At 42.0% G+C, this 27,944-nt stretch overlaps 2 protein-coding genes across 2 annotated transcripts; one reads left to right on the top strand and one right to left on the bottom strand.

The window, feature by feature from the left end:
- The first annotated feature begins 1,886 nt into the window (after positions 1–1,886).
- Positions 1,887–27,202, top strand: LOC108038157 (fringe glycosyltransferase). Its single transcript, XM_044456709.1, has 7 exons — positions 1,887–2,200; positions 8,135–8,539; positions 16,027–16,075; positions 17,138–17,240; positions 25,215–25,353; positions 26,207–26,381; positions 26,446–27,202. Exons 1-7 carry the CDS (start codon positions 2,069–2,071, stop codon positions 26,679–26,681), a joined length of 1,239 nt encoding a protein of 412 aa, XP_044312644.1. The 5' UTR covers positions 1,887–2,068; the 3' UTR covers positions 26,682–27,202.
- On the bottom strand, positions 23,857–25,208 carry LOC108038156. Its single transcript, XM_017114888.2, has one exon. It carries the CDS (start codon positions 25,103–25,105, stop codon positions 23,963–23,965), a length of 1,143 nt encoding a protein of 380 aa, XP_016970377.1. The 5' UTR covers positions 25,106–25,208; the 3' UTR covers positions 23,857–23,962.
- Positions 27,203–27,944: the final 742 nt, after the last annotated feature.

Raw genomic sequence — 27,944 nt, forward strand, 5'->3', positions numbered from 1 at the left:
TAAGCGATCATTTTATCCAGATCTTTAGCCTATTGAAGCAAAATTTTCGGTAGAGGTCTTAATATTTGTTTAACAAAATTTTTCAGCCTGGCTCTTATTCGGTACTTATCTAAGGTAAACTCTGCATTACTATAACAAATTGAATTTTCTTTTCTTGTTTAATTTAATTTGATAAGTTTACCAGAAACTTTACCCAGTACTCTTCCGTACATAAATTGGACAGTTGAAGCCAGATTTGGAAGGGGTAAGCTTTTACAACTTGTGGTATAGTTCTGTTTTAGTTTGCATCGTTCTATATTTAAATAACATAGTTTAATTATTTATTTTTGCAGTGCACCGCCGACTCTGGTTAATGCAATTCAGGCGAAAGGCGCACAAAGGGACAGCGAACAAGATGCCGAGTTGCTGATTGTGCGGGCAGCGCAGTCGACGCGGGCAGAGGCAGCCGCAAGAGCTTTTGTCGCCGCCACAAACATGGAATATGACAAGCTGGTGAGGAGCAGGATGGGATCTGGATGGGAAGGGATCGGAATGGGTTGGGTTAAGAGGAGCTGGGGAGATACTGGATGGTTTTGCCCGGCATGCAAAGCATTGTCAAGTGGGGAGCAGGCCAAGTGCTACACAAAAACCAGCGACAAAGAAACGTCGCACAACGCTGCCGGCGCACGTGAGATGTGGATGCATTTGATACACTGGGCGCAAAGAGCACCCAAAAAGTATAGGCTAAAATTTAAAATTACAATTCTTTTTAAATTTATTTAACTTTAAGATTTATTAAATTTTAATTAAAATTTATGTATTAAACCGATTTATCCCTATAAGGACGTGATTGTAGGTATATTGGAAAATTTTACCGCTTTAAACTATTCCAAAATCAACTGGACAAGATTCCTTGAAATTTAACTAAATATATCTTTTCAACGTTAGTTCGCCATTTTAACTTATTGTGTTTAATTGAACACAATTTCTTTTGACCTAAACTTAAAAAAAATTCGCAGATTTTAGACAAATATTTTTACTTTCAATTGTACTTTCATTGTACATATGTATGTATATGTCTTAGAAAGTTTTTTTCCCAAAGGTAGTCTGAAATTGGAGTGGCACACGAGCTTTACTGTGCCTTACTCCAAAAGCTCAAGAATTATTTCTCTGAGTGTAATATTTAAGTGTGTGCGTTGGCTTCCCTGTGTGGGCAGGAAAAAAGCAGGAGAAAGGGAGACGGAGAGAGCGAGAGACAATGGCGACAATAAAAATGCGATCGCACAACATGCTCCACAGATAAGTTAACGCAAAGTGACAACGTACAACTTTTAATGGAATTGTCGTCGCCGAGGGGCTGAGGGGCGTGGCATGGTGGAGTGGAGGGGGTTAGGATATATGACATTGCCAAGGAATCGTCTCCACATTTGGAGCGCTGCCAAGTTGGTTGAGCTATGTTTACTTAAAGGATACGTCTGGCAACTGGAAAAAGGGACCTTCAAAGGTAGTCGGCTTGGATTCCGATTCTGATCAGAAGTGGGCGGAGCGGGGGCGACACCCACGAAGAGCGATCGGCTGACACGAGCAAGAAAATCGCCTTCGGCAGCTACTGTGGCACAAGCTAAAGAGAGAGGGCGAGAGTGAGCTAGAGAGAGCGAGCAGCGATCAAAGAGAGCGCCTGCTCGCATTGGAAATTTGCAGTTGCAGCGGCCCACGCTTCCAATTGGAGCAGGTCTATTACTAGGGGGATTTCTCTCTTGCTCTCTCTCTTTTGCTCCCTCCCCACTCTCTCGCTTACTGGTCTTTCTGGTTTTTGTTTTGTTTACGATTTTCGCTGGAAAGGAGAGCAGCGGCAGAGCCGCCAAGCCAACTCAAAACGCGCTTCCCAATCAGTTGTTTTCCAATCTTGCAACAAGCAAGACGTCAGTGCGCGCGTGTTGAGAAAAATACGAAAGAACCAAAACTCGAAAATCAAAAATTCGTAAAACCAAGAACCCCTGATACAAATAAAAAGTTACGAATAAACGAATAGAAAACCTAGTGATCGGATCAAAGGGGCTTCGATGTGCGCGTAGTGGCCCGTAATCGTATGATGAGCCTGACTGTGCTCTCGCTGCCGCAACGTTTCAAGCGAATCCTGCAAGCCATGATGTTAGCCGTCGCCGTCGTCTATATGACCCTGCTGCTCTACCAGAGCGCCTACGGATATCCGGGCATCCAAGTGAGTTCTGATCGGGAGTGGGCGAACGATATGTTCAGTGCGTGGGTGTTGTAGCTCCGCGAAACTGTCATACTGCTGATCTGCATAAGTTGCAGAGGCCAGACAATTTGCATTATCCCCGAACCCGATCCCCGATTCTCGATCCTGATCCCGACGACGACGATTCGTGCACTTTCATAAATCAACGCTGGCGACTTTTGCAGCTGCGCATGCGTCCAACGTCCGGCTTTGGCCGTTAAAAAACCTTTTACGCCCTTGCCTTGCATATAAAACAGTTTCGGTTCTTCGGTTTTTTGCGATTTTATACCCTTATTGGGGGTATCACAATTAAGCTCTAATGTTTGCAAAAAAGTCTTTAAGTGATATACTCTTCATAGGGTACATTCCTTAGCGCTAGAGATATAAAATACATTAAAAAGTTTGAAGGAGTATTTTCTAAAGTTGGATTTATCAGTCTGTAGCCAATCTTTGATGTTGCTTAAAGTTTTTATCATTTCTTAATGAAATGAAAAAAAAATGTATTTAAGTAGCAAATCCTTTTCCGATTTATAGTTGTTTAACTTAAGTTGTAACGATGATTAGATAGATCAACAAAAAAACTGGAAATATCAAAATAAATTTATTTAAATCAAAATTTTCGGATAAGCATATAGTAGCCTATTAATTGATATTCCACAACTACCAATGGAATAACAGCTCTGCAAGAGTATACCAAGTTTCGATTCCTTGAGCAACAGCCTACCTCTTCTGCATTTTTTTTGCCGTCGGCAGAGCGTCGCCAAAGCTTTCAGATGCCCGATTCCAGGGCCTGTCAGGGTTCTGAGCCCTGTCTTCTCTCCCCATTTATTATTGTTCTCCTTTTTTACTTCGGTTTTTGCATAAATTTTTGTGTAATAAAATATTGTGTGCTAATATTACGAACGTGAGGTTGAGAGGGGAACAAGGAGGTGGAGCCAAACGGATTCCTCCAGTGAAAACTCCTGTCAGTCGCATCACAGATAACAAATAGTTGAGGTCCGTGGGAATTGGCTTACATCCCCTCGCATTGCATCCAAAAATAGTAAACAATTTCGAGTGCCTGCATTCCTTTGACACCTTTGAATGATTGAAATTAGAATAAGGAATATAAATTTTTGTTTTATAAATACTCTTAATAAAAAGTCCACATATTAGAAATATTTTTAACTCTTGAGAATACAACACAAAAATTATTTTCAATCAGGTCTTTACTTTAAACTATTGTGGTTTTACAATTTTATTAAAATGTCTTAAACAGTTTATTCAACGGACTCAAATCAAAGCTAATAGTTTTTGTATCAGCAATGGTCGTAGTTTGTTCAGCAAAATTTACTTATTTGCAATTAAGGCATTTTCTAGCTCAAATTTAGTTTGAGTAAAGGTTCGTTCCCTTTCTTCGATCAGTAATCCAAGCTTTGGAAACTTCAACTTTTCGCCCCTGGCAACAGAGTTTAGAGCTCATAATTGAATCAGCTCCTGCATCCTCAAAAGTATCCATGTAATCCCCCCCTCACCACCTTCCGGTTCCACAATTTGCAACTCAATTGCTCAACTTCGGGGCTTCTGTGAGATTGTGCCCCTTCCTCAGTAATGTTTTCGCATGCTGCTTCTAGTGTAATTAAAAACTTCATGTTGTTTAATTTCGGACAATGTTGTTGATGTTGCTTTTGTGGATCTTCCAGTTGTTTTATTTTATTTTTTTTTCTCTACTGGGGTCTAACCGGAAACTCGGCAGAAATTAGTGCTACACACATCGCACTACTAAATGCTGAGCCGGATTAAAAACTGTCGACAACCGGTGCTTGTTGTTGTTCTTTTCAATTGAAGTTCTTCCATCGGAGGTCTGTGACTTGTCCCAGTTAAAAACTGCATGCCATGTACAATTTGCTTAATTCTTTTTTGTATTTTATTTATGAGTGTTCTTTTCTGTTCCTAAATGTTGCGCAAAAATTGCTGTTTGTTGATTTGGCTTGGCTCGATTCTTTGAACTGTTGAACAGTTGACTGGACACATACTAAACTGGGTTTGGCATTCGGCTGATAAAGCAATAATTTCAAGATTAGGTGGGGGTTCGGGTGGACAAAACCCCACCTTTCGAAAGTTCCCAGTAACATGTCCCATGTCCAGTTTGCAACTCACGTCGCCAGGTCGCCATGTCGCGTGTTGCTGACGCATAAATCATAAGCGAAATGAATAATAATCGTCAAACGATTTGGTTGTTTATGAATTTGTTTAAAGTGGCGCGCCGAATGGCCATCAGTGGCTGATTGATTTGAGTAGTTTGTTGTGGCTACACTGGTCGAAAGGTGAGACATCCGAATAGGATTTCAAGCTATTATGGAATAAGCTGAAAAACTAGGCTGAGGGTTTGAAATTCGAATATTGTTGAATGTAAATGTATTTATATTGCGTGTTGACACGAGAATATCGAATTTGAAATAAGTTCGTTTATTTATGAAATATATTAGTCACTCGACTTTACCATAAATGGTCAAAATAATGATTCAAAATTAATTAATGTTCCTTAACAACTAATTTTGATATTAAACCATGTGTATTAGTTCAATAAAAATGATTCAATAATAGATTGTGGATGTAGCTAAAGCATAATTAAAATGTGTTACATATTATCAAGCTCCAGGCCAATTACAATTGAATAAAGCAATTACAACTGAATAAAGCTAAGTTTTAATTAAAATATCATGCAAAAAATAAATCTTTTAAAAGAATTTCGTTGCCACAACTTTTTCCTAATTTTTTTGCTGTGTGCAAGGTAAATACATAATAACATTAACAAACTCTTGAGCTGAGGAGCATGCAAATCAGCTTCAGGAAAGCAACAGCCAGAAGAAACCTTCGAGGCAGCCAGAGACAAAGACTGTGATGATGTGATTCCTGTTTTTGGCCAGGCCAAAGGCACCTGCCTGCTCTTCCCATGGCCAACTTGGTGCAGCTGGTTGCAGCTACCTTTCGTGCCCCACAATCCCTCTGTCGAGCCCGCTCACATAATCAGCCCGAAAAAGTTGACGACATTAAGCTGCAGAAGGCGCCTGATAAAAGGAGTATCTGCAGCTGGGCCACAGAGTATCTGGGTATCTTTTGGTGGTCGCTTAATTGAGCCTGGCAGCCAGGCTGCTGTTGTGTGTATCTTATCTTAGATTCGTATCTTACGGATAATATTGTTAAACAGCATTTAATGAAGTTTTTCCCGCTCGCCCAGCTGGAGGCGCACGGTTCTGATTGCATTTTTTGGGGAATATGCCTTTGATTTTCGATTTCGCTGATTTATGTTTTCCGTTATGGGACCAAAGTTTAACTCAATTAATCTTCGCACAGGTCGCGCGGGGGTAGATTCCATTTGGCGCCCTTTCATATCATTCACTCGCACCTCGCCGCCCGATTCTTTTGGTTTTCTCGTTATTAATTGACATGGCAATGTTTATAAACATATTAATCACTTGGCTAATGAAGCATTAGTCATTCGAGTGGGCGTGGTGGGGGGGCACAGATTGTTCGGACCGTGTTAAATTTGTTTTGGGATTGGCTTCGGCTTTATATCTATTAGATCGCCTTTCACCCGGTACTTGTATGCTGTACACAGAAATAAATAATTATCTTAATGAATAATCTTAATACGAAATGTTATAAAAAGGCCATTATATAATAAATTAATATGAAATTAAATAGAATAGAACAAACAATTCAATAATTACCGAAAATAAATGATGCTAGTATTTTAATTAAATTTTAAATTCTGTGTCAGTGTGGCGAACTATATTTGGTCAATTGCACAAAAACACAAACTGCAGGCAAATATTCTGGGTATGAGAAGTTATTTTGCCTGTTAAATATATTGATACCCATATGAAATTTATAATTATTTTCTGTGTAGCTTGTATATTGTATTTTGTATCTTGTATCTGACGGAGTGCGCAGGCGGCCTGCATATATGGGCACACGTGTCGGAGTCGCATTTGTATCTGTATCTCTAACTGAATCTGAATTCGCAACTCTAGTCTGTATCTGTATCTGTACATGTGCTTGTACAGTTTCATCACGTTCGAGTAATTCGCAAATCCCACAAAAGTGTCACAAAGCATTGCCGTTTGTAGTCCGTATAGTCCGTGTACTTGATTTGCATACTAGTACGGGTACGCCGCACTTGCATCATGTCGGGGATTGGAAACTGGCTCACATTCTAATCCAATCCAAACCTTGAATTGACGGAACCCGCTTAATTGAAAGAGGCGTTCTCCGAGTTATATAACCCACTCAGCAGCGGCTTTCACTGTTTTCAACCGAAGCCCTCACATTCAAGTCACGACTAGTTCGCTATCTTTCTTGGGCAAATCTCCGTACGATTTCCCATATTCGCAATTTCAGCCGCTGCCAAATTAATATTTCAACATTTTAATTGCTTTGGGGTATCGGGTTCAGGTTCCCATCGGCGACGACGGCAGTTTACACCTGCCACTGTCATCGTCTTGCTCCCCATCATTTCCTCATTAGGGAGCTGCCATTATATTGAACACCGTTTGGCCGTCGATCGTGCGGCAATAAAATTCTATGAGCCCAACTTGTGGCCGCTATCAACGAGACAATATCGTGTGAAGCAATATAAACCAGCGGGGCCAAAGAGAAATCTCCTCGGGACAAAAGAGGGAAGCTGGTGTTAGATTTATAGCGGAAGTTGCTTTCCGATTTGCATAGGGAAAGAGTGCTAGAACTGGGCTGTTGCCTTTTGGCTGTTGGCTGTCTTTCACCCGAGGTATTACCTATTCGAGCTGCTTCTCTTGGCCTTTATCTGCGCTTCAATCAAAGCGAAACTCTGTGCCCATGCCCCACCTGTCCCCGATTCCATGGAGGGCCATTAAAACGAGCGCTGGGGAAATCTCAAAGAAGAGCAATTGAAGAATCGCCGACAACAAAAGCAAATGAACCTGTTATCAGTGGAAATTAATCAAGCAGTTCACTCCGATTCTAAGCAATCTCAGTGGTCTCTCGTCTCCCCGTACCATACATTCCGAACCCAATCCCAATCCCAATCCCTATACCTATACCGATCCAGAGCCCAATCCCAATCCCGATCCCGGTTTGTTTGCTCTTACTCAGCATTTATGGCGGTGTTGCTGTTGTTTATTCTGCCTGCTGCCGCTCATTTGTTTGCCATTGTTGTTTGCCATTGAAGTTCGCCTTTGTTTGCCAGGTGAAAATGCCTAAAGTTGAGTCCGAGGAGTGGGAGTACCAGTCCCAGTCCCAGTCCAAGTCCCAGTCCCAGTTCGAGTTCGAGTTGAGTGTCTCCGATAGAGCGGGGGCGTCTTCATCTTTTTATTGCCCTACGTGCGATTTACACAACAAATTTACATTAACCCCCCGCCACTTGCTATATTTCTTCCGGCTCACACTGCGAGAAAAGGGATATTTGGTTGAAAGACAAGGAACAACATGTGATGCATATAATTATGAAAGTCAATGAACAAAGAAAGATTCGATTTTTTTATTAGTTCAATAATTTACTCGTTTTATATACAACAAAATATGAAGAATAACTGTTCAACGGCTTTAATATTGTTTTTTACTTTCTGAAATGCTGCCAAGATTCGGGGTTTGGTTAATTTAAAAAGTTATACTAACCCTGTACTAGACATTGAATTGGCATTAACAAACAATTAGATAAGCTAGAAAAACAAAGTAATCTTTACTTTCTTTTTATTAAAAAATGTTATTGCAGAAAAAAAAAATGTTAAATAAAATGTTTATTTATTGTCTTCTTTCTAATTATGAAAAAAATACTTTTTATATACATTAAAAGTATTACTTTTCATGATTATCAAAGAATTTAATTTTTACAGCATCTTTTTGATTCCATTTGAAGTTTGCTTTATCGAAAACTAACAAAAATTTCTCTCTCTGCAGGTGCCGCACAGCCAGGTGGATGCTCTGGCCAGTGAACCCGTGACCACACATCGCGACCAGCTGCTCCAGGAGTACGTGCAGTCTTCCACGCCCACCCAACCGGGTGCGGGAGCTCCGGCCGCCTCCCCCACCACCGTCATAATCCGCAAGGACATCCGCAGCTTCAACTTCAGCGACATCGAGGTCAGTGAGCGACCCACGGCCACTTTGCTGACGGAGTTGGCGCGGAGGAGCCGGAATGGGGAGCTGCTCCACGATTTGTCCCAGAGAGCGGTGACTGCGACGCCCCAACCGCCGGTCACCGAGCTGGATGACATTTTCATCAGCGTGAAGACGACGAAGAACTATCACGACACCCGGCTGGCGTTGATCATCAAGACCTGGTTCCAATTGGCCCGCGATCAGGTGAGTCTGCCGTCGATCTAACGATCGATCTGCGATTAGTTGGAGCTAATTTCCTGGCAGGTCGGTGGGTGGGCGACAATTGGCTAAGTGGGGTGAGCTCCAAAGGTTGGCCGAGATCTCCCCTCGAAGATTTGGCAACTCTGGCTTGGGTTTGGCCAATTTGCATAATGAGTTTTTAAGCTGGCGGGAATTGATTCGATTTCGTTAAGTTGGTTAGTTAATTTTATGTCTGGCTATTTATGATTTTTTTGGCGGTCTCTTAATTGGCCATAAAAATGTCTTCTTTCATTTGGGGATTAGCGACTTCGAATATGGCTAATAGCATTTGTTTTTGTGGACAAAAAAAAACTGAACGATCGCTTTTGTTTATGATTTCATTGAGTGCTAAACTGCTAACCCAAAAATATAATCGAATTCCGGCCGCTCAATGGGTTTTCATGTGGTGAAAGGATATTTATTGTTGTCATTGTTCAGGTTGCTGTTGCAGCGGTGTTGGTGTTGATGTTGCTGTTGTGGCAGCAATTTTGTCTGAAACGTGGTGCCAACTTATGCAAAATCACGCGTCACAAATGTGTTTTGTTATTGTTTACACAAAACTGCACTCGTCGTTGCTGACAGGCATTGCAGGCAAGTCACAGCAGCAACAACAGCAGCAACAACAGTAACGAAACAAAAACAAAAACATGAACCGAAAACACAAATAAATAACCCCCAAAGGAACATGCCAGTGTGTGTGTATTGTACCTTTTTGGAAAATTGTAAAAATGCTTGACGAGCACGTTTCGAGGCATTTGCCATCAGCAACAGCAACAGCAAAAACAACAGCAGCAGCGGCAATAAAAGGGGTTTTTTCTCTCATATTTGCAAACCCCTCAGGAACTGCAGGGGCTTAAAAAATATAAAAAAAAGGAGGTAAGTGGGTAGGTGTAGGGTTAAAAATGTTTTTTTTTTGGTTTTGCCTGAAAGTGGTTATCGTTATCGGCATCGATTGGCCAGCACAATTTGCAGACTAAACGTTCGAACAACATTCACTGGCAACAAGCTCAGTTTGGCCAACTGGCAACAAAAGTTGCTCCTTTGCACTTGCAACATTTTCACAGCGGCAACATATCGCCGGCAACAATTGGCCTGCCTCCTCCTCATCTTTTCCTCGGTTTTCTTTCCGATTTGGCCAATTATTTTGATGGAAACTCTGTGGCTCATGTTGTTGCACGTCATTTGCCGTGTGGTTAACAGCAATGTGGATCAGCGACAGGCAACAACTCAAAGTTGCGTTCGATTTGATTGGCTGTGCAGCAGCGTTTGAAAACAATTTGTTGTAATTGCTTCTTGTTGCTACTCTTCTTGTTGTTGCTGTTGTTGTTGTCATCGACGAGTTGTTGTTGCTGTTGATTAATGTTTTGTTTGTTGTTGTCAAGACAGCGCCCATAAAAGGGCAAAGCCTGACTTGGCAAACTCGATGTCGAATCAATGCTGAGCTTGTTTTCAGGAAGACTCGGAATGGGGATCACAAGACGTGGGTATTCTTCATTTCTTGGGTGTACTGAAATGGCTGCAATTGGGAAAATGAACAAATTTAAAAGCCGTTGGGAGCAACTATTAAATAGGAGCTTTGGCAGGCTTTTATTGTTGACTTTCATTTATTTATTACCAATTTTATTCATTGAAATTAAAGTAATTATTTGCTTAAATGAATTTATGTATTTATACAAGCCAATTCGGTTGAGACTTGTTTGTACATCATGTGTATGTTTTAGACGAATTAGTTTGAAATTGATTTCTCTGGGAGCGTCACGAGATTAAAGATTAAAAACTCGAATAGCAATTTTAATTTTAAAGCCTAACTCACATCATTGTGAGTAAAAGTTTTAATAAAATTTATTTATGAATTATGAAAGGGCAAGTAAAAGGTTATATCAAATGGTAAAATCGTACAGTCCTTGTGAATTAAAAGCTTAAAGTTTAGTATAAAAAGGGTATAGATTAAGATTCTGTTTATATAAAATTAAGTTTAAGTTCTAAAAATATAATTTATTTCTCAGTGCTAGTGAAATGCTTTTGGACTTTATAAATCTTAAAAATTTGGTGAAGAACTCAAGCACAGTCATAAATAAACTATTACCGAAGAATTATTAAACCTTAAAATTATTTTAGCCATATTTTGGAGGTCAATGTATCACTCGAAACACAGCAACTCTGTTTACCATTACAGATCAAGAGATCTGGTACTTGACAACGACCTACCCCCCTCCTTGTTTGTCGGACGTTTGATGAATGATTCAAATTTTTCATGCTTACAAATGAGCATAAATTACTGTAAACAGTTTTGGCCAAAACTGGAGAGCCGTTGCTGCAGTTCGACTTTGATTGAATGCCCGTTGCGGCTTAGACAGGGGGAAATCGTTTTGCATTTTCGTTTTTATTTCCACTTGGATATTTTCCATCGAACCGACTCTAGTCTCGACCTGAACTGACTTTGGCTACCAGTTTTTTTTTTCCGACTCAGCCCGATTTGCATGCCCACAGCACAGGGGCACTTCGCAGTCGCAGTCGCAGTCGAAGTCGCAGTCTGTGCCTCATTTGTTGGGCCAACGGACGCATGTCAAATGTCAGCACTGGATCTCTGTATCCGCGGATAGATCGGCGAACACGGACTGACAGCTTGTCCACGGAGTGTTCCTGTGGGTGGCTGTCTCGATTTGCTTGTCTTGATTTACCATTTACTTTTAATGAAGCTTCAGAGCTTCAGTTTCGGTTGCCTGACTTATTGTTTGATTGATTCGCATGGAAACCGAACGGAACCAGTTAACCAGTTTGCTTTTTATTCACGTTGGTTCTGGGGAAAAAAACTGGATTTCTTTAAAGCTCGTCGCATTTTATTAGGCCCACATGTACTTGGTCCCCGGCTCCCTGGAAAAACAATGTCGTAAAACTCTGTTAGACCACTCGGTGCTGATTTTTGTTTTTTTTTTCTTTGTTATTTGGTGTCGCCTGTCCCCAGTTGGGGCTATTAAATTCATAACGCGGCATGTCCCACAGTTGCGGCTTAAATCTCATTAACTCGGCTCCTTTGCTGGCATTTCTCCGCTCTGCAGTCTGCGCTTTAATGTCGCTGCTGTGACTTTGAGCACGGCTGAATCACTGGCCTCTTGGACGTTGACAGCCAGACCCGTCCAAAAGCCAGTGATGAATCACTAAACGGGGCTCACTGTACTGCACTGCAGTGTGTGCTGTATATGTTCTAGTACCATAACGTGTCTGGTTGCGTCAGCTGCTCATAAATAAGGAAACTGCCATCCGCACTTGGTCCGATCTTGTTGTTCAAGTTTTTGAGCTTTCCCGCTTTGATTTGCCTTCTTCCCCCGGATTTATGTGTAGGAACAGGCAATGCCAATTAAAGGCCAATTAATGACAATAGTCGGTACCGAAAGTGTGCCGCCAACACACAAGATAGAATACAAATCCAACAGATGTTTATATAGTACTTGTTTGTTGCAGTGCGGATCGAAAGTGTAATGTTGACCACAAAAAATTATGAAGCGACCACAAAAATTATGTAATAATATATTGTTTAAGTTTAGTTCGAAATGACAAAAACCCCTTTAAAAAACAATATTGGTTATTAAAAAAACAAGTTAAATCTAAACATTTAAAAAACCATATTTTCCAAGCTTAAGACGTTTAAGTATTGTGTTAGTTAAGAAACTATAGAGGCATGGCAAAATGTATTCTACCGATAGTCCTACGTTTTTATTCACATTTTGTCTCCCAAGTTCATAAATTGATACCTGAATGAACCGCACTGTACAAAGCGCATTTATAGCCACTCGGGGCTTTATCATATAGTAACAGCCCGTGCCTGAACTTTTGCAAGGGCCTTTGCTCTGTTTGAGTTCTGTTCTCAATGCTCTTCAATTGAATTCAATTCGCAATAAATTGGAATTTCAATTGTTGCTGCTTTTTCATCCGCTGGCGGCGACACAATTTCGTCAGTACGTCAGTACAATACACCACACCCCCCTCCCACCACCACCCATCTCATCGCACTTTTAATTCCAGAACGCCCGCATGCAACTTCCTTTTTTATTGGCTCTCGTTGTCAGTTCATATTTGCGTTGTGAGCATATATCTGAATGCACATAAAGGAGGATGGCCTTTGCTGTTTATCCGCACAGAATTCGATTTCAGAATATCCCGGTTGATTGGCTCTTAATCACTTTGCCATCGCATTAATTGAACGCTGGGTCGAATACCTCTTTGAATACCTCTCTATTCGATTTCAGAGAGTTGATTTGACTCACAACCAATCACGTAATTGATTCATTTGCTTGTTTCTCTTGTGAGCATTTAACACTTTTGTGCCCTCAGTTGCCCGGGGCTTATTCTTGAGGTGAAGACAGATCCCGAGGTCCGGGGTGGGCAGGTGTTCGGGGGGAAGGGTCAGCGAGCTCACGGAGAAACCCCGAAAACCCATAATTAAAATCTCAGGCTTTGTGGTTTTGTAGCTGAAGAAGATTACGCAAAATGCGAAACGCCCAGAACTTGTGGTCGCTTCCTGAATTGAGCGATGCGTGTGCGTTGGTGCTTATGAACCTATAGTTATGGTAAGCACTTCGGTCTAGGAAGGGGTATGACTTCTTGGAGAATAATTTATAGTTTTTAAATTGTTTTTTTTGGGTCTAGGAAATAAATGAACTTTGGAGCTTATTAAGTATTTAAGTATTATAACCTCCTTAAAAAATAATTATTCTTTACTGGCTCAGAAAATAATCTTTATCGATGCTCTCATATTTTAAATAGTTCATTAGTTAGTACGTGAAGTTTATGAGATCATAAAATTTAAAAACTATTTCAAAGTTATTGCAAATAAGACCACATTCCGTTATTTTTTATAGCCACAGTAAGCGCCTTGGTACAATTAATATCGCCCGAAATTCCGCCATCTAAATTTAACAGCTTTTTTATTAGTTCACTAAAATGTGACTTCCTAAAGTCGATCAATAAACTCATTTTGCCATCTTAAACTTTATTGGAAGTCTTGACGAAATTAGTCACATCCTGAGACTATTCATTTTGGCAACTTTCACTTGGTCTTCGAGGCTGCACTGGACAATTTTTGGGAAAGCATATCCATTGTCCACGCCCCCTGCTCATAGATTATAATTTCGGCCACTTTTCGTTTTGGGCCAGGCCAATGCAGAAAAATGCAGACAAAGCCGCCGTTTGGCTACGGTTTTTTTATTTCGGAGTTGTGGGGTTTTTTTTCCGAGTTGCTTAGTTTGGGCCTGGTCTAGATGTAAGGCCAGCTGCAACCGCAGACAAAATGCGCGGCTAGCTGACCGCACCCCACGTGCTTGTCCAGGTGAGGATCGGGAATTGAGGAGTGGCGAGGGAGAGGGGTTTTTGCAAGGGTGGGCATTAAATTTTAGCGCGACCGAGAAAAAAAAAAAACAAAGCGGATTGGTAAGAGGAAAACAACGCCAACAGCCAGCGGCCGAAAATGCTTCAATGGTTTGTCCAAATGGTTGGCCACAGTTGCCTTTGGCCCGCAGCTGCAGTTAGAGACGCAGACGCCATTGAAAATGCATTGCTTGTTGCCGGTTTTGCCGTTGTATATTGGCCAAGTGGAGCTGGTGGAGCTGGAGTTGGCCAGCTGGTCTGGTGTTTGCCGTTTGGCTTGTGCTTTTCCTGGGCCGCCTTTTTAACTGTTGGCTTTTCCCTCTTGGGCGCCGAAAACATAACGAATTGTTGTGGCAATCGCTTCGTTCCAATTGAGTGCATGCCACGCCATGAAAATCTAGTAAAAACTCAACAGATTTCTGCCACCAAGTGTTGCCCAAATTTATGAACTATAGATCCTTCGACTGGCTTATACTCGATTTCTATAAAATGTAAAATTAAATAAATAGGGTAAGAATATAAAAAACAAGTTGTGTTGAAACTAAAAGTAGGTTTTAAAATATTTGATTTAAAGTCATGCATTTCGAAATGTTTTTTTTTTCCATTGAAGGCTGGTTTTTTTGATCGGTATAAATATCTTAAAAACTGGGTTTTTGTTTTTCATTTAGAAAAAGTTTTTCATCAAAAACAACAACTAAATATAACTTTTCAAAAATAGTTGTACTATTTTTAAACTGGCTGACCACGAAATGAGTCTTATGGGCTAGTCGTATGCTGTAAATCATATGTAAAATCGATGTTTTTTCTTAACCATCATTAGGTTTCCAGCTTCACTCTCTAACCATTCCACTCAGATTTACTATTACTCACCTCCCTGATTTTGTGAATCTCGCATTTCCAATCGCTGCTTTCAATTAACTTGGCGTTCTAAAGAACTCTATTTATGGGACACTTCCATCAGAGCGGCCAAGTTTCGCCATAAATTTGCGAAACACGTTGTAATGCTGTTTGTCAACAGTTGGAACAGTCACATAAATTAAAAGCCAGTCAAGTGCGGACTGCAACTGCAGCAGCAACTGCAACATCGGCAACACCAACAATAGGAGCACCAGCAACAACAAGCCGGCGACATGGTGTTAACATTTTTCGCCCCAAAGCGGGGAAGAAGCGGCAGCATCCCGACGACTCTCAAAGAAAAAAGTGGAGAAAAAAAGGAGCTGGAAAAGCAAAAAAAAAAAAAAAAATGAAGTAAAGTCTGGTAAAAATCCATGAAAATTCAACAGCCGACTTTGGTTGGTGTTGCCGGAGTTTCTGGTGTGGATGTGGATAAAGAACTCCAACTGCTGGCAAACTGTCAAACTGGCAAACGTTGACTTTCTAACTGTTACAAGTCGTTGCTCAAAATGCTTGTGGAGCGGGCGTATTGTTTGGCCAAGTTGTTGCCGTACCTCTTACTTCCCAACAACGACAGCAACATGGCCAACAGCAACATGGCTAACAACAACAGCAACAGCAACAACAGCGATAGCTGTTCGTGTAGTTGTCAAAGCTTTAAAACGATTTTCGCCTGATTTGACACAAAGGCAAAGGCAAAAAGTTATTAAGGGAACCCAGCCAATTGAGTTGTTCGAGTAACAAATTTATTAAGGCCAAAAACTAGAGGGCCCCCGGGGAATGTCGCGAAATGGAAGATTATGTTGGCTGGCGGGTTAATGGCTCGAGTTGGTGGTTGGTGAAAGCCACTAATGAGCGGGAAATACACCTCCTGAGAATTCAGAACCCTACCGCAGTCAGCGATGCATAAAAGACGTTTCTTTCTTCTGGGGCGCTTTTTGCTTGAGTTATTTCTTCAACCGCTTTTGAAGACAGGGTGTGTGGGAATTTCCTTATCTGATTGCTGGACGCTTTCTTGTAAGTTGCTGACCAAACGCGTTTTTTGTGTTCGAATAATTATGCCGGCGACTGAAGAGTAGGCTGGCGAGTTAAACGTTTCCCATGCTACGATTTCTTGTAATTTACATGAACCACATTTATGCAAATCTGTATTGTATATCGCCTAACTTTGATTCCCTCTCTTTTATTTGCAGACCTGGTTCTTCACGGACACGGATGATCACTACTACCAGGAGAAGACAAGTGAGTAGAGGAAGCCATTAGTTATTTAACCCTTCTCCCCCGATGATTTTCGGCCAAAAAATTATGCTTTCGAGCGAGAAGGAAAAAACAAATTTATCACAAAAGAACAACAGCCTCTTTACCTGGCCAAACACCGACCTCTTACCTTTCGATCCCGATCCCGATTCGGAACCCAAAAACCCGATCCCTTGCCTTTCATTTCGTTGCCTTCGCCTGCCCCGTTCTCAATTTAGTTTCACATCAGTCCAGGACCACGCCCCCAGCACCGCCTAATATTGGCCACTGTCTGGGCCATCCGAAAACCGATTAAAGTTTATAAATTCCATATCCCATAGAGGGTCAGAGCGAGTGAGGAAGCTTCATCACTCACCCGCATTTTAATTGAATTGCAGCTTGGGCTGCGCTTCGATTTTCTTGAGGTTTAATTAAAAAAAAAAGTTCAAATTTCAATTTCGCTTAAAAAAAATTGTATTTCATTTTTGCATATTCCAGCAGACAGAGAACCGAAGACGAAGAACTCGGAACGGAGAGCACAGAACCCAAAAACCCCGAGACGATCTCAAGTTTCACACACACAGACTCCTTTGGTATTTTGATTAGGCCAAAAGGATTCGGCTAAACACGCTCGGGGATTTTGAGTTATGTGCAGAGCTGGCTGGACAAAGGATAAGTTCCCGTCCCCGTTGTCTTGTGTTTAAATATTTCAACAATTTTCATCCAATTAAGGCGCAAAAGTTTTTGTGCGTTGCTCTGCTTTTCGCTTTTTATGTTTTCTTTTTTTTATATTTTTTTTTCACTTTTTTTGTCCGCTCCCTCCGCTCACTAGCATCTTTATCTCAGCGGCGGCGGCGGCTGTCAAACGATACAAAATGTATCCGCTGGATATGAGCGGCATTCTCGACTAACAAGCTACTGTTCGGCGGCCTGCGAAGCCTGGCCTTTTAGTTAATTAACATAGAAGTGGGCCCACGGCCGCCAGCTCCTTCTGTTTCTTGTTGGCCCGCTTAATTACCAATCTTTATCAGCCCTTTCACCTCGTCTCCTCGTCCTTATTCATTTCAGAGGGCCATCTCATCAACACCAAATGCTCGCAGGGCCATTTTCGCAAGGCGCTCTGCTGCAAAATGTCCGCCGAATTGGATGTATTCCTGGAGAGCGGTAAAAAGTGAGTATAAAGTTATATTACACATATCCAGAATAAGTTATGGCGAAAATGCGGAAAATAACGACCAAAACTAGCGTGATAAAATATTAATCTTTAGTGCTCCGCAATAAATATCGATAGCATTTTGTTTTAATTTAATGGGCTTTTCAGTATAAGGATATTTATTGCATAAATATAAAATGAATTTATCGATACATTTTGCGTGTTTATATCGGGAATAACGCATTCCATCGATTTCTTAGATATCGCAATTCTGTAGTATTAAACTTTGTGATTTCCTAAATAATAAATATTTGATTAGAAATCCAAATCACTTCTGCCACGGATTTAAAATACAAAAACATATACTTTATTAAATAAAATACAAATATGTATACAAACGGTAATATAACGCTTCATCATTATGTACGTTATATACGTCTTTACTTTGTAATTTCCCCTTGATTGGATATCCATACGTGTGCTCAGCTTCAATTTCATGCAAAATTATTGCATTAGCTGGGGAGTTAAGAGGTCAGGTTGCACGTTGCCTCTGCAACAGCAGCAGCAGCAACATCTTCCCGGCTGGACCCCTAAAATGTTGTCATATTTGCGGGCTTAATGCTCTTTCGATGCATTTCTGCTTAACAACTTGAAAGAGCAATGACTTTTTGTGGTTTGCTGCTGCCGCAGTTGCTGGCGTAATAATAGACTTTAATGCTTTTAATAAGCGACCGCAGGAGAAGCCCATCATTCTATCCATGGGCAATACAAACACCCAGTTCTCCGGTTGTGCTGCAGCTGCCATGCGTTCTAATTTGCGCAATTAAGACGCAGCAGCAACAGCAACATCCACTCAAAACTTGTCCAGCGACCGCAGTCCGAGAAGAAAAAGGAGCGAACTGGAAAAGACACTTCAACTAGCGCCCAAAGGAGCAGCCTAGAAATTCCTCTCCTCTTTATATTTTTTCTTTTTTTTATTTTCTGCCTTCGCTTATTTGTAATTACACCGAGCAGCAAAGGCAGCAGCAGCAGCAACAAGCAACAGCAGCAGCAGCAACAACATCAGCAACATGCAGAAATCTAGAACAACTTGGACATGCTCGGACTTCGGATGATGAGGATGACGAGCATGGTGCTGGGATGGCTGGCTTTCATCTTAAGTTGACTTGCCGTTTTGGCTTAGAACTTGAAACTGTCATTATACGAGCGCGGAGCATGCAATCAATAGCCAAGCAACAGCCACTACAACAAATTGTTGAAACAAAATAAATGGTCGGCAATGAAAATGTGCAGTTATGAGCAAGATGAGGCAGTAGTGGCTGCTGTTACTGCCAGTGGGTCCATGTGGAAGGCAAAAGTAAAGCTAAAAAGAGATACGAAATGGTATCAGGTGGCACAGGAAACTGGCCGGGCATCCTTCTGGTTGATTGGACACGTTTAAGAGCCGGCCGCCAGCTAGCAACATCGAAATCCCTGGCCAAAGGAAAAGCAGAGCACCAACATGAAAAAGAGGTTAATTAACGTGCATTCGAACTGGCAATTATGCCACGCTGCTTTTTCGCCTCACCCCCATGCTTTTTACAACCGAATGTTGCTGCTGCCGCCGAACGACTCTTACGCACGGCAGCAACATGTTGCTCCCAATTGGTTTTGGGCGCAACCGTGGGGCGTCCCGGGCAAAAGTAGCACTATTAAATGCAAATCCAGCCAGTTTTTTTAATTGCGTTTTGTGCCCGTGTAATGTGAATTTATTTGCCATAAAGCATGAAGTATTTGCCCCACTGTGCGGTGGCCGGGGAACGCCTTTCGCTCGCCTTGAATGGCTAATTGCAGTTGCTGTTGCCGAGTTGCTGCTGCTGTTGCTGCTTGTCGGTGTTGGGTATCCATTATAATACCAAACAATTAGTGCAATTTAATTAAAATTACAGCAGCTACAATAGCAACTGCAAGTCATAGAGAGACAGACACACGGACAGACAACTAGGCGATGACCTGGCCCGTCACTCAAGACTCCATCGGAACTCCCACTCTGAGCTGAAGTAAAATCCAACCGACAGCAATCATCAATTATGAACACATATCGAAATTCCAGGCCACGGAGGCGCCAAAGGTTCGATGTGCCCCACTGTGCGCGACATTTGCCTTTGGCTCAGGGCTTCGGGTATTTATTAATTAGTTTTGTGTGTTTTTCTCGACTCTAAATTCCTTTCTCAAAGCTGCCTGGCCTAATCTCTTTCGATTTATTTGTTTCATGTTCTAATTTATCTCTTGTCCGCCGTTTGTGTGCTCGTTTTGATTTGGGTGTGTGCCTTTCTGGCCACACCTAATGTTTGAGGCGCAAAACTTGTCAGGCAATTGTATAAACGGCCACTTATCTGATTTGCAATCCGAGGTTACCTCGCATCTCACATCTCACGGATACTTGGCATGGCTACTCTCTCGACCGAGCACGTTTCGTAATCAACATTTTGACATAATAAGAGCGGAGGATTCCGAGCCCTCGGTGTAATTACAACACGTAATATGCGTAATATTCACAGCATAAAATGTAAATGGGGCAGAAGAAATGGTGCCGAAGTATGGTTGGGGCATTGGCATCAATCAAGCCCTGCTGATGATGCCGTTAATGCTGCATGTTACTTTAAAGTCTGTGGATGCGTGGGAATTCGATTCGCCCGGTTTTCGATACGGTTCATCAAGGAAATTTCCCAGGGCAGACAGCCCCCCTTTTCACCCTTCGCCTTTGACTTCGTCTTCGACGTGGGGTTAATCCCACACTGAGCCATAAAATAATAGAGTCGCTCGCACTCGATCCACATACGTATAAATCCATCTATGGCTGCGACAGTTTTAATCGTGGTTTGATGTTGCTAATGCACTTTCTTGGCTGGAGGGTTGCCCATGGTGGCATATGTGGAAAGCCAGATGCTTATGTGGCCGCAATGTGTGAGAAAATTTTCCCTCTTTTCCACGGTTTTTGCGGCCAGGGGCAGCTATTTATAGAGAGAGTAAAGAGCTGCGTGTGAAACTGCCAGTTTTCCTTTGGGGGGGAAAATGGAACCGTGGCGACACTTCCCCACACCGCTTAGAAACGCATCAGTTTCATTTATTTGCCACTTGTGGCAGCACCACAACAATCCCAATTATTCAATTGATTTCAATGGTGAAAGGGAGAACAACATGCATTTGTCGTTGACATGCTCGGCGCATAAAAAAAAAATGCTGAAATCTTTGTCGGAATTGTGGCAGCGGAAACAGGCAATTTCACCGCAATTGCAACTGTGCAACTGCAACTGCAACAGCAATATGTATGTATATGCATATGGAGTTGGACTAGGAAATGCAATTGCTACTCCACATCCGGGAAGTGGCTTTGCTTTGCTCTACATTTCAATTAGCGCCTCTCGCCAACACACACCCACACCCACACCCACAGCCACAACCATTCGCATAATCGCCGGCAATTGCCTTCAATTTGCGGGCTCAAGTGCGCGCATCCACAAGATACGGATACACTGTCTCAGAATTAATGATTTGCTTTGTCAGGCTCGGCCGACGCCAGTTGACAAATGCGTTTCAATTGTTTGGCCAGCCGCCCAAGAGAAATGCTTTTGTAGATGCGCAGGCGCACAGCTTCGCAAATTCTGACTCATTTAAATGCACAAAGAAAAAATGATATAAATTCATAAACATTTAAAGTTTCTGTATCTAAAAATACGTACCATTTGATTTATTTATATTAGAAGCAGGAAAAACGAAATCAAAACAAAGTATTTTCAAGGCGTCTCTCAGAAACTGTAACTTTTAATATTACATTTATTATTATTTATTACATTCATATTCAACAAAGAAAACTCGTATTTCTTTTTGAGAAGGCTAAAAACGAAACCATTTTCACAAATTCCACTATGATCTGTGATTTAAAAGATATCCGATTACTCATTTAATAATCTTTAAAGGTCAAGTCAAAAAACCTTTTTCTCCGTGCACTCCAAATGGAAAGCATCGAAAACTGCATTGGAAGTGGGAAGATTGATTTCCCTTTCAGCTCGCGATGCAGTCACCAGTATTGTGGCTGCCCCTGTTAATGAGGCAAACATTTTGGTTGATTTAAGTGGTCGGACTGCTGCTTAATGTAAATATCTTGTTGTCTGCCCCCACAGACATCATGACACATTGATTTGTATCAATCCGCGAAACTCGAGACCCGAAAGATACTTTCTGCTGTTCGGGCAGATGACAGCTGACTTATTGCTAATTGCAGGAGACCCCGGGACTGGCTCATTCCGAAAGGAGAGAAGTCAAGAAGTGGAGTCGAAAAAACAAAAACATATCCGAATGAAATCAGTTCGTCATCGTCGTCTGTCGAGGTTTTTGGCGATCGCTTATCTCCGGCCGGCTGTCAAAATACTTTTAGCGCGGCCAGTTCGTTCGTTACTAAGTTGCCTGCCGCTCTTAATGCGAAATCTATTAAGCCCCGTCTTGGGCCGCCTGCAACTCCAGATATATCTCCTTCGGCCGACTTGAAGTGCCCCGTCAATCATTTTTTATTGTGGCCCCAGACATAAACTCATTTCGCCTGCAATGTGGAATGACGACGCAGCCGCCAACGCCCCGCCAGCGGGTTTATTTTTTAGTGGGTGAAAGGGGGCTAAGTGTGGGTCGGGGCGGGGCGGTTCTGGAAGAAAGAGCCCAGCTGGCAAACTGATCGAAATCTGCCCACATCAGCAGCAACAGCGTCGGCCAGAGCTGTATAACTATATATCTATATGGCAACAGCAGCTGCTGCAGCAGCGCGAGTAATTGGAAAAACGGCTATGGAAATAAACTAAAGTTTGCACTCGTTTCGCATTTCAATTTTTCTCGGCCAACGGCCACACATTCATATGCACAGGGAGAAATTTGGTTAGCTTATGGTTTTATTATTGGTTATAAGATGCATTAATTGCAGCAAGATACTGCTGCTAGAATTCGATTAAATCAATATTCAAAAGAATTGATATAGAAATAATAATTTTTTCATAATATAAACAATTTTTATATAAATGTTTATAATTTTCAAAATTAATTAAAAAAAAATACATATTCTTAAAATTTATTTTATATGTAATTCAATTAGTTACTTTTTGAAAAAAAAAATCTAAGTACTTTCAAATTGTTGAAGATTTATGTCAGAAATGTCAGTTAAGAAAATATTAAGAGCCTATTCAAGATGAACAAATTAATTATCTTCAGTGCATTAAAGTGCAATCCGATGCCGAGATAAACAAAGAAACAGAGAACAGACAAACTCAAAACAAACAAACAATTTCGGAGCAAAGAAATAGAGAAAAGCCACCATCAGCGATCCCCGAATCGATAACCCGAATCGAAAGAACCGCCGAATGAAAACATTTTCATAAATGCCAATGAAATCAAAGAGGGGGGCTAGCGTTAATTAAACGACAACGAACATAAACTAGCGTCTAGATTTCAATTTGGAAAACAGGGAAAGCAGCTGCCCACGAAGAAATCGGGGAGGGGGACTGGGTTATGTATGCTCTGTGCATAATTAAGCAAATTAAACGCGCATTTTTATGCGTCACGAAGCGACTAAAGGCAAAAGGAAGGGAAATAAGTAGGAGGGACTTAGAGGGAGGAACTGGGGAGCCGCGGCCTTTTCGCACAGGTATCGCATGTGGCAGTTACAACGGCAGCAACAGCAAGAGTCGCAGACAGCAGCAGCAACATCATCCAGGCAGCCAATTTATGAATGCCAGGCTTAGGAGTAGCATCTACTATCTGAGTACCACACACACAATATATCCACCTCCCCTTCGCCCTCTCACCTCCGTCTAGTCGCGGCTTATGCAATAAAAATTATATTAAATTACCCAACAGACGCAACGACAAGCTAAGACAAGACAAGCCAATCCTCCAAGATTCGATTCGATTTTATTGAATACTTACGAGCTCAACGAAAGTCGCGAATCCCCAAGAAATGTGCTTGGTTAGTCGAAGTTTAGAATACACTTTTTGGTCGTAAATATGTATTGAAAATTTGAATAAAATACAATTTTTATTAAAGATGAAAATTAAAACATTTTGTTATTTAGTCGAAGTTTAAAAAAACATTCTTATTTCTTATAATACATTGCAAAACTAGATTTATTTATAGTCTGTTTTCAGATCTCTTCTTTAAAATGTAATCTTGTTAGTCCGCAAAGAACTTTATTTAAATAGATAAAATCTTTAAGCTAAATGTAAGCAGTTTAAGCAATGTTTTATTTAAACAAGCTGCTGATTAAGATAAACAGAAAGCGTACTAAAGCTGGTTAGCCATAGTTCTGTAGAGTATGACTTGCAAATTTCTCTTTATCGAACCCCCCATTGGATTTTAAGCGAATTCCCGCATTACCAATCTCTCCCCAAAGGCCGGGGAACCCCACCGTCGAACAGGGAACTGCACCCAGGGCCCACGATAATGATGGTCAGCGTGGACCTTTCAGCTGCCGCTTAATGCCATCATTAGTCCACCGTGGGCTACCGGATATGGCTGATCGTTTGTCACTATAAAAACTGCAGCTGCAGTCGTCGACTTGCGATCTTTATCGGGCTATACCACTACCAGTACCTCCAACCCGGTAATTGCTATCTAAATTAGTGCACTTTTTATGCGGCTTAACGGAAACAGCCTTGAGGGGGGCCGCATATATGCTTTATTGCCTAAACGAATCGATTTGGATCGGGACTAGCGGTTGTTAAAAACCAGAAAGACAGGAATTGCGAACGCCATAGATGGCATCGTTGGCTTCGGGTAGTTTGCAGACTTTGCTCGAAGCAGGACGATTGAGTCGATGGGCGATGACCTTGAGATCGAGATTCTTTACCCGAACCATTAGGGTGGGTTCCTTTTCCACGGCTCGGCAGACCACGGTCTTCTGGCAATTCTGAGGCTGACCCGCCAACTGGGGCATATTCCTAACCGGGGCATCAGGGAAAACGCCCATGATCTGGGGACCCACATCGACACCGACCTTGGTATTATTACAGGACAGGCAGCAAATATCCGTATTGATAAATCCAGCAGCTCTTGGACAGGCGTCCTTGTCCTCAATCAATCTCAATCGCCGATCAATGTCATCGAAGCGATCTCGAATGTATTTCTTCAGGGCCGGCATATGCACCTTGTCCAGTTTACTATCCAGCATGTCCTGCAGTTCCTCCATGGTTCCAATGAAGGTTAGGTTGTACTCCTGGACAAGAGCTCGTAGGTTCTCGATCTCCACCACACATTGCTTGACCAGTTCCAAGCGCTTGAACAGAGCTTCGGTTTGCTTGAGGAAAGCCTGCAGTGTGATGTAGAATTTCTCCAGCTTCTTGCTGACCTCCTCCATTTGGTCCAGAATCGGGGTGGCTATGCGCCGCATTAGCTTTTTCATGAAATCCATGTTACCCAGCAGACTGCAGGCGATCTTGTTGTCCTCATCGCAGACGGTGCAAAGATCCTCGCAGGGCGAGGCATACTGTTCGGCCTGCTGGATCTTGAATTTTTTGTCCTTGACCCTGTTGCAAATACGGATCTGCTGGAAATGGCACTCCAGTTTGGTTTCCAGCTGCTTGATGCGTTGCTCCAGCTCCTGGACTTTGTCCAGTTGCTCGGAAATGGGCACAATTGCCTCCACATCAAAGGGAAGGGGTGAGATCTTGGATTGCTCGAGGATTCGCTCCATGCACTTGCCCTCGAAGCCACGAATGCTCACCATGTCATTCTGGCAGTTGAGTTTCTTGAGCAAGACATTCAACAGACTGTGTAATACTGCCACATTTACGTGGGTCAACTCGGGCACACCCAAAGCAATTCTAGTCATCTCTTCCAACGTAAGTTCCACGTTAACGGGCATTGTGGCTTGTAAATTAAGTATTTAAGTATCTGAATAAAAGTTGTAACTTTAGATAAACATCCGTTCGAATTGTATGCTAATTTGTGTTTGAATTTTCTGTTCTTTCCAGATGGTTCTGTCACTTTGACGATGACAACTATGTCAATGTGCCGAGATTGGTGAAACTGCTGGACGAGTATAGTCCCAGTGTGGATTGGTATCTGGGCAAGCCGAGCATCTCGTCGCCGCTGGAGATCCACTTGGACAGCGTAAGTGCAAATGCCTGTTATTTCTTCCTATTTTCCTATATAGTTCGTAATTACAAGCCTGGCTGCGATCGCCTTTCTCCATCTTCTGGTCTAAGCCCGCCCGGCACGGTACGGCCCGGCCCGAAACCGAGTGGAGCCGTTATTTATGTGGCCACCATGGCCATTTGTCTATGCCGCCATTTGGCTTCCAGCTGCCAGCGCAGGCTATCATTAATAACCGATATGATCTGGCGCGGCAAAAGCAATAGCAATAGCAAAAGTAGCAGCCAGCCAGCAGTCTGAATCGCAGTCCCAGTTTGAGTCCGAATTTGAACCCGTTTTCCAGTCCAGGCCATTTAAAATATCGCCAGCTGATCCCGTAATGAATGTGCAGGCCATAGTTTTATCGGCTTAGCCAGTTTAGCCAGGGATGTGAGCCAACAGAGACCAGGTAGACGACTGGGGCCAATCCCATTCAAAAACTGGCACAACGATCCAACCCTGATCGGAGCAGCGTGCATAATTAAAAAGCCCCAAACTTTACGCTTCATTTGCGGGAGAAAGATCCTGTCAAGTCTCGGCTTACGCTTTGGCCAGACCCATGTATTAAGTTTCCAGCTCGCACATGTCCATTTACATGGTCAATTAATCAAGCCACGTTTCGGGTTTTGGCTTGGCTTGGCATTCTTTTTTTTTTCAAGTTTTAATTTTAAGTCAATTTTCTCTGGGCCATTGCCAAAAACCAGAAATAAGACCAAAAACAAGGGATATTTATTTGAGTTTATCCTTTGGTCCAGTCATCCTCTTTCGAAACCATTCATGAGCCAGTTCTTCCGTTAATCTTGCCCCTTCTCCACTCTTTTTCGACCCGCAGAAGAACACGACAACCAACAAGAAGATAACTTTCTGGTTCGCCACTGGCGGCGCTGGCTTCTGTCTTAGCCGGGCCCTGACTTTAAAAATGCTGCCCATAGCAGGTGGCGGCAAGTTTATCAGCATCGGCGACAAGATACGCTTTCCGGATGATGTCACAATGGGTTTTATAATAGGTGAGTTCGGCCTGGAGACACCAAAGACCTTGAACCCCTAACCCTAACTTATGTATTTTAACAGAGCACCTATTGAAAGTGCCGCTAACAGTGGTGGACAACTTCCATTCGCATTTGGAGCCCATGGAGTTCATTCGTCAGGATACGTTCCAGGACCAGGTGTCCTTCAGCTATGCGCACATGAAGAACCAGTGGAACGTGATCAAGGTGGACGGCTTCGATCTCAAGACCGATCCCAAGCGATTCTACTCGCTGCACTGCCAGCTCTTCCCCTACTTCAGCTTCTGCCCGCCGAGATGAGCTGGGTGACCCCGATCCGGATCCCAGGGGATCCCATTTGGCTGTTGCAGGCGCACGTCTGCGCTGGATCGGTTGTGAACCGATGGGGCAGGCGTCAAAAACAAATCTCGCCACTGTGATTTATGATTAAGTTTATGGTATACGAGCAACGAAAGGTTCTTTGTATATATTTATATAGAGCAGCTTCCAGCTGGACAGATGTGCTTCCTAATGGTATAAGTTTTACTGTAGCTCTAGGTCTTGCAATTCCAACACACTTCCAAGTGCTTCCCTATAGCGTTACACGGATTCTTCCAATCGACATAGTACGTAGTTAAATTAATGGTCTAGTCTACGTTTAAGTTATCTTAGCTTATCAGAGAGACCGCTTGACCCTCTGCTGTGTAATACTGTAATGCAGTCTAATATTGGCCTAAACTAGCAATATGCGTGTATATAGTAGATCTATCTAACTAAGGAATGTTTGAACCATTTTGTTAATTTTTAGTTTGCTTGAATAAAAACTGAATATTTTATTAAAACATTTGCATTGTTATCCGTTTATTTCTGAAAACTAGTTTACTAGTTTGTTCACGTAAGTATTTTCTTATATTGCAACCATCTTATTTGGCAACAAGCTATTACTTTACCATCAATGTTACAATAAAACCATCGTAATAAAAATGTATTTAATAAAAGAGAAATAAAGATAACTACATTTTGTTTAGTTTACCAGAAGAATGTGAACGATAAATTAAATCATTTTCAGAGCAGCTAAACCTGGTAAATAAATTCCCATTAACGACATAAACACTGGAGTGGAAGCAATAATTTAACTCAAGTCCAATTAAAATGAGCAAACATTCAAAGAGGCTTAAATTAAATCAATAAAATGGTAAATTAACTGGCACACAATTGCCTTATAACAGTTTTTATATCCCATCCACATGAATAATGCTGCCCGTTAAAAATGCGAAAAAACCTCGAATGGCAGACGGCATTTGGGAATGCAAATCTCCCTCGAGGGTCCTTGAACTTCGATGTTTTCGACTTGTTAGCCCATCGATGTTGTTGCGGTTGGCCGACCGGCTTATCGGTTTCGTGTCACCGAACATTCTGTCTACTTGTTGTTCAGCCAGCTTCCTGTTGCTCTGCGCATTTTGCATTTTTGCGAAAATTCGTTGTTAATTAACGCTAAAAGCCATGTTTAAGCCGCTAAAGCGTTAACTTTCAGGCGATATGGATCAGAGACGGTAAACTACGGAGACAGGAGAACGAGTGGGC

This window comes from Drosophila rhopaloa, unplaced genomic scaffold (genome assembly GCF_018152115.1).
Source record: "Drosophila rhopaloa isolate 14029-0021.01 unplaced genomic scaffold, ASM1815211v1 contig_150, whole genome shotgun sequence".
Classification (NCBI taxonomy): domain Eukaryota; kingdom Metazoa; phylum Arthropoda; class Insecta; order Diptera; family Drosophilidae; genus Drosophila; species Drosophila rhopaloa.

Excerpts from the sequence above, each read along its gene's own strand:
- LOC108038157 (XM_044456709.1), top strand. The coding sequence starts at position 2,069 with ATGATGAGCCTGACTGTGCTCTCGCTGCCGCAACGTTTCAAGCGAATC. Across the intron at positions 8,540-16,026 it reads TCCAATTGGCCCGCGATCAG|ACCTGGTTCTTCACGGACAC; the intron begins GTGAGTCTGCCG and ends TTTTATTTGCAG. Across the intron at positions 16,076-17,137 it reads CTACTACCAGGAGAAGACAA|AGGGCCATCTCATCAACACC; the intron begins GTGAGTAGAGGA and ends TATTCATTTCAG.
- LOC108038156 (XM_017114888.2), bottom strand. The coding sequence starts at position 25,105 with ATGCCCGTTAACGTGGAACTTACGTTGGAAGAGATGACTAGAATTGCT.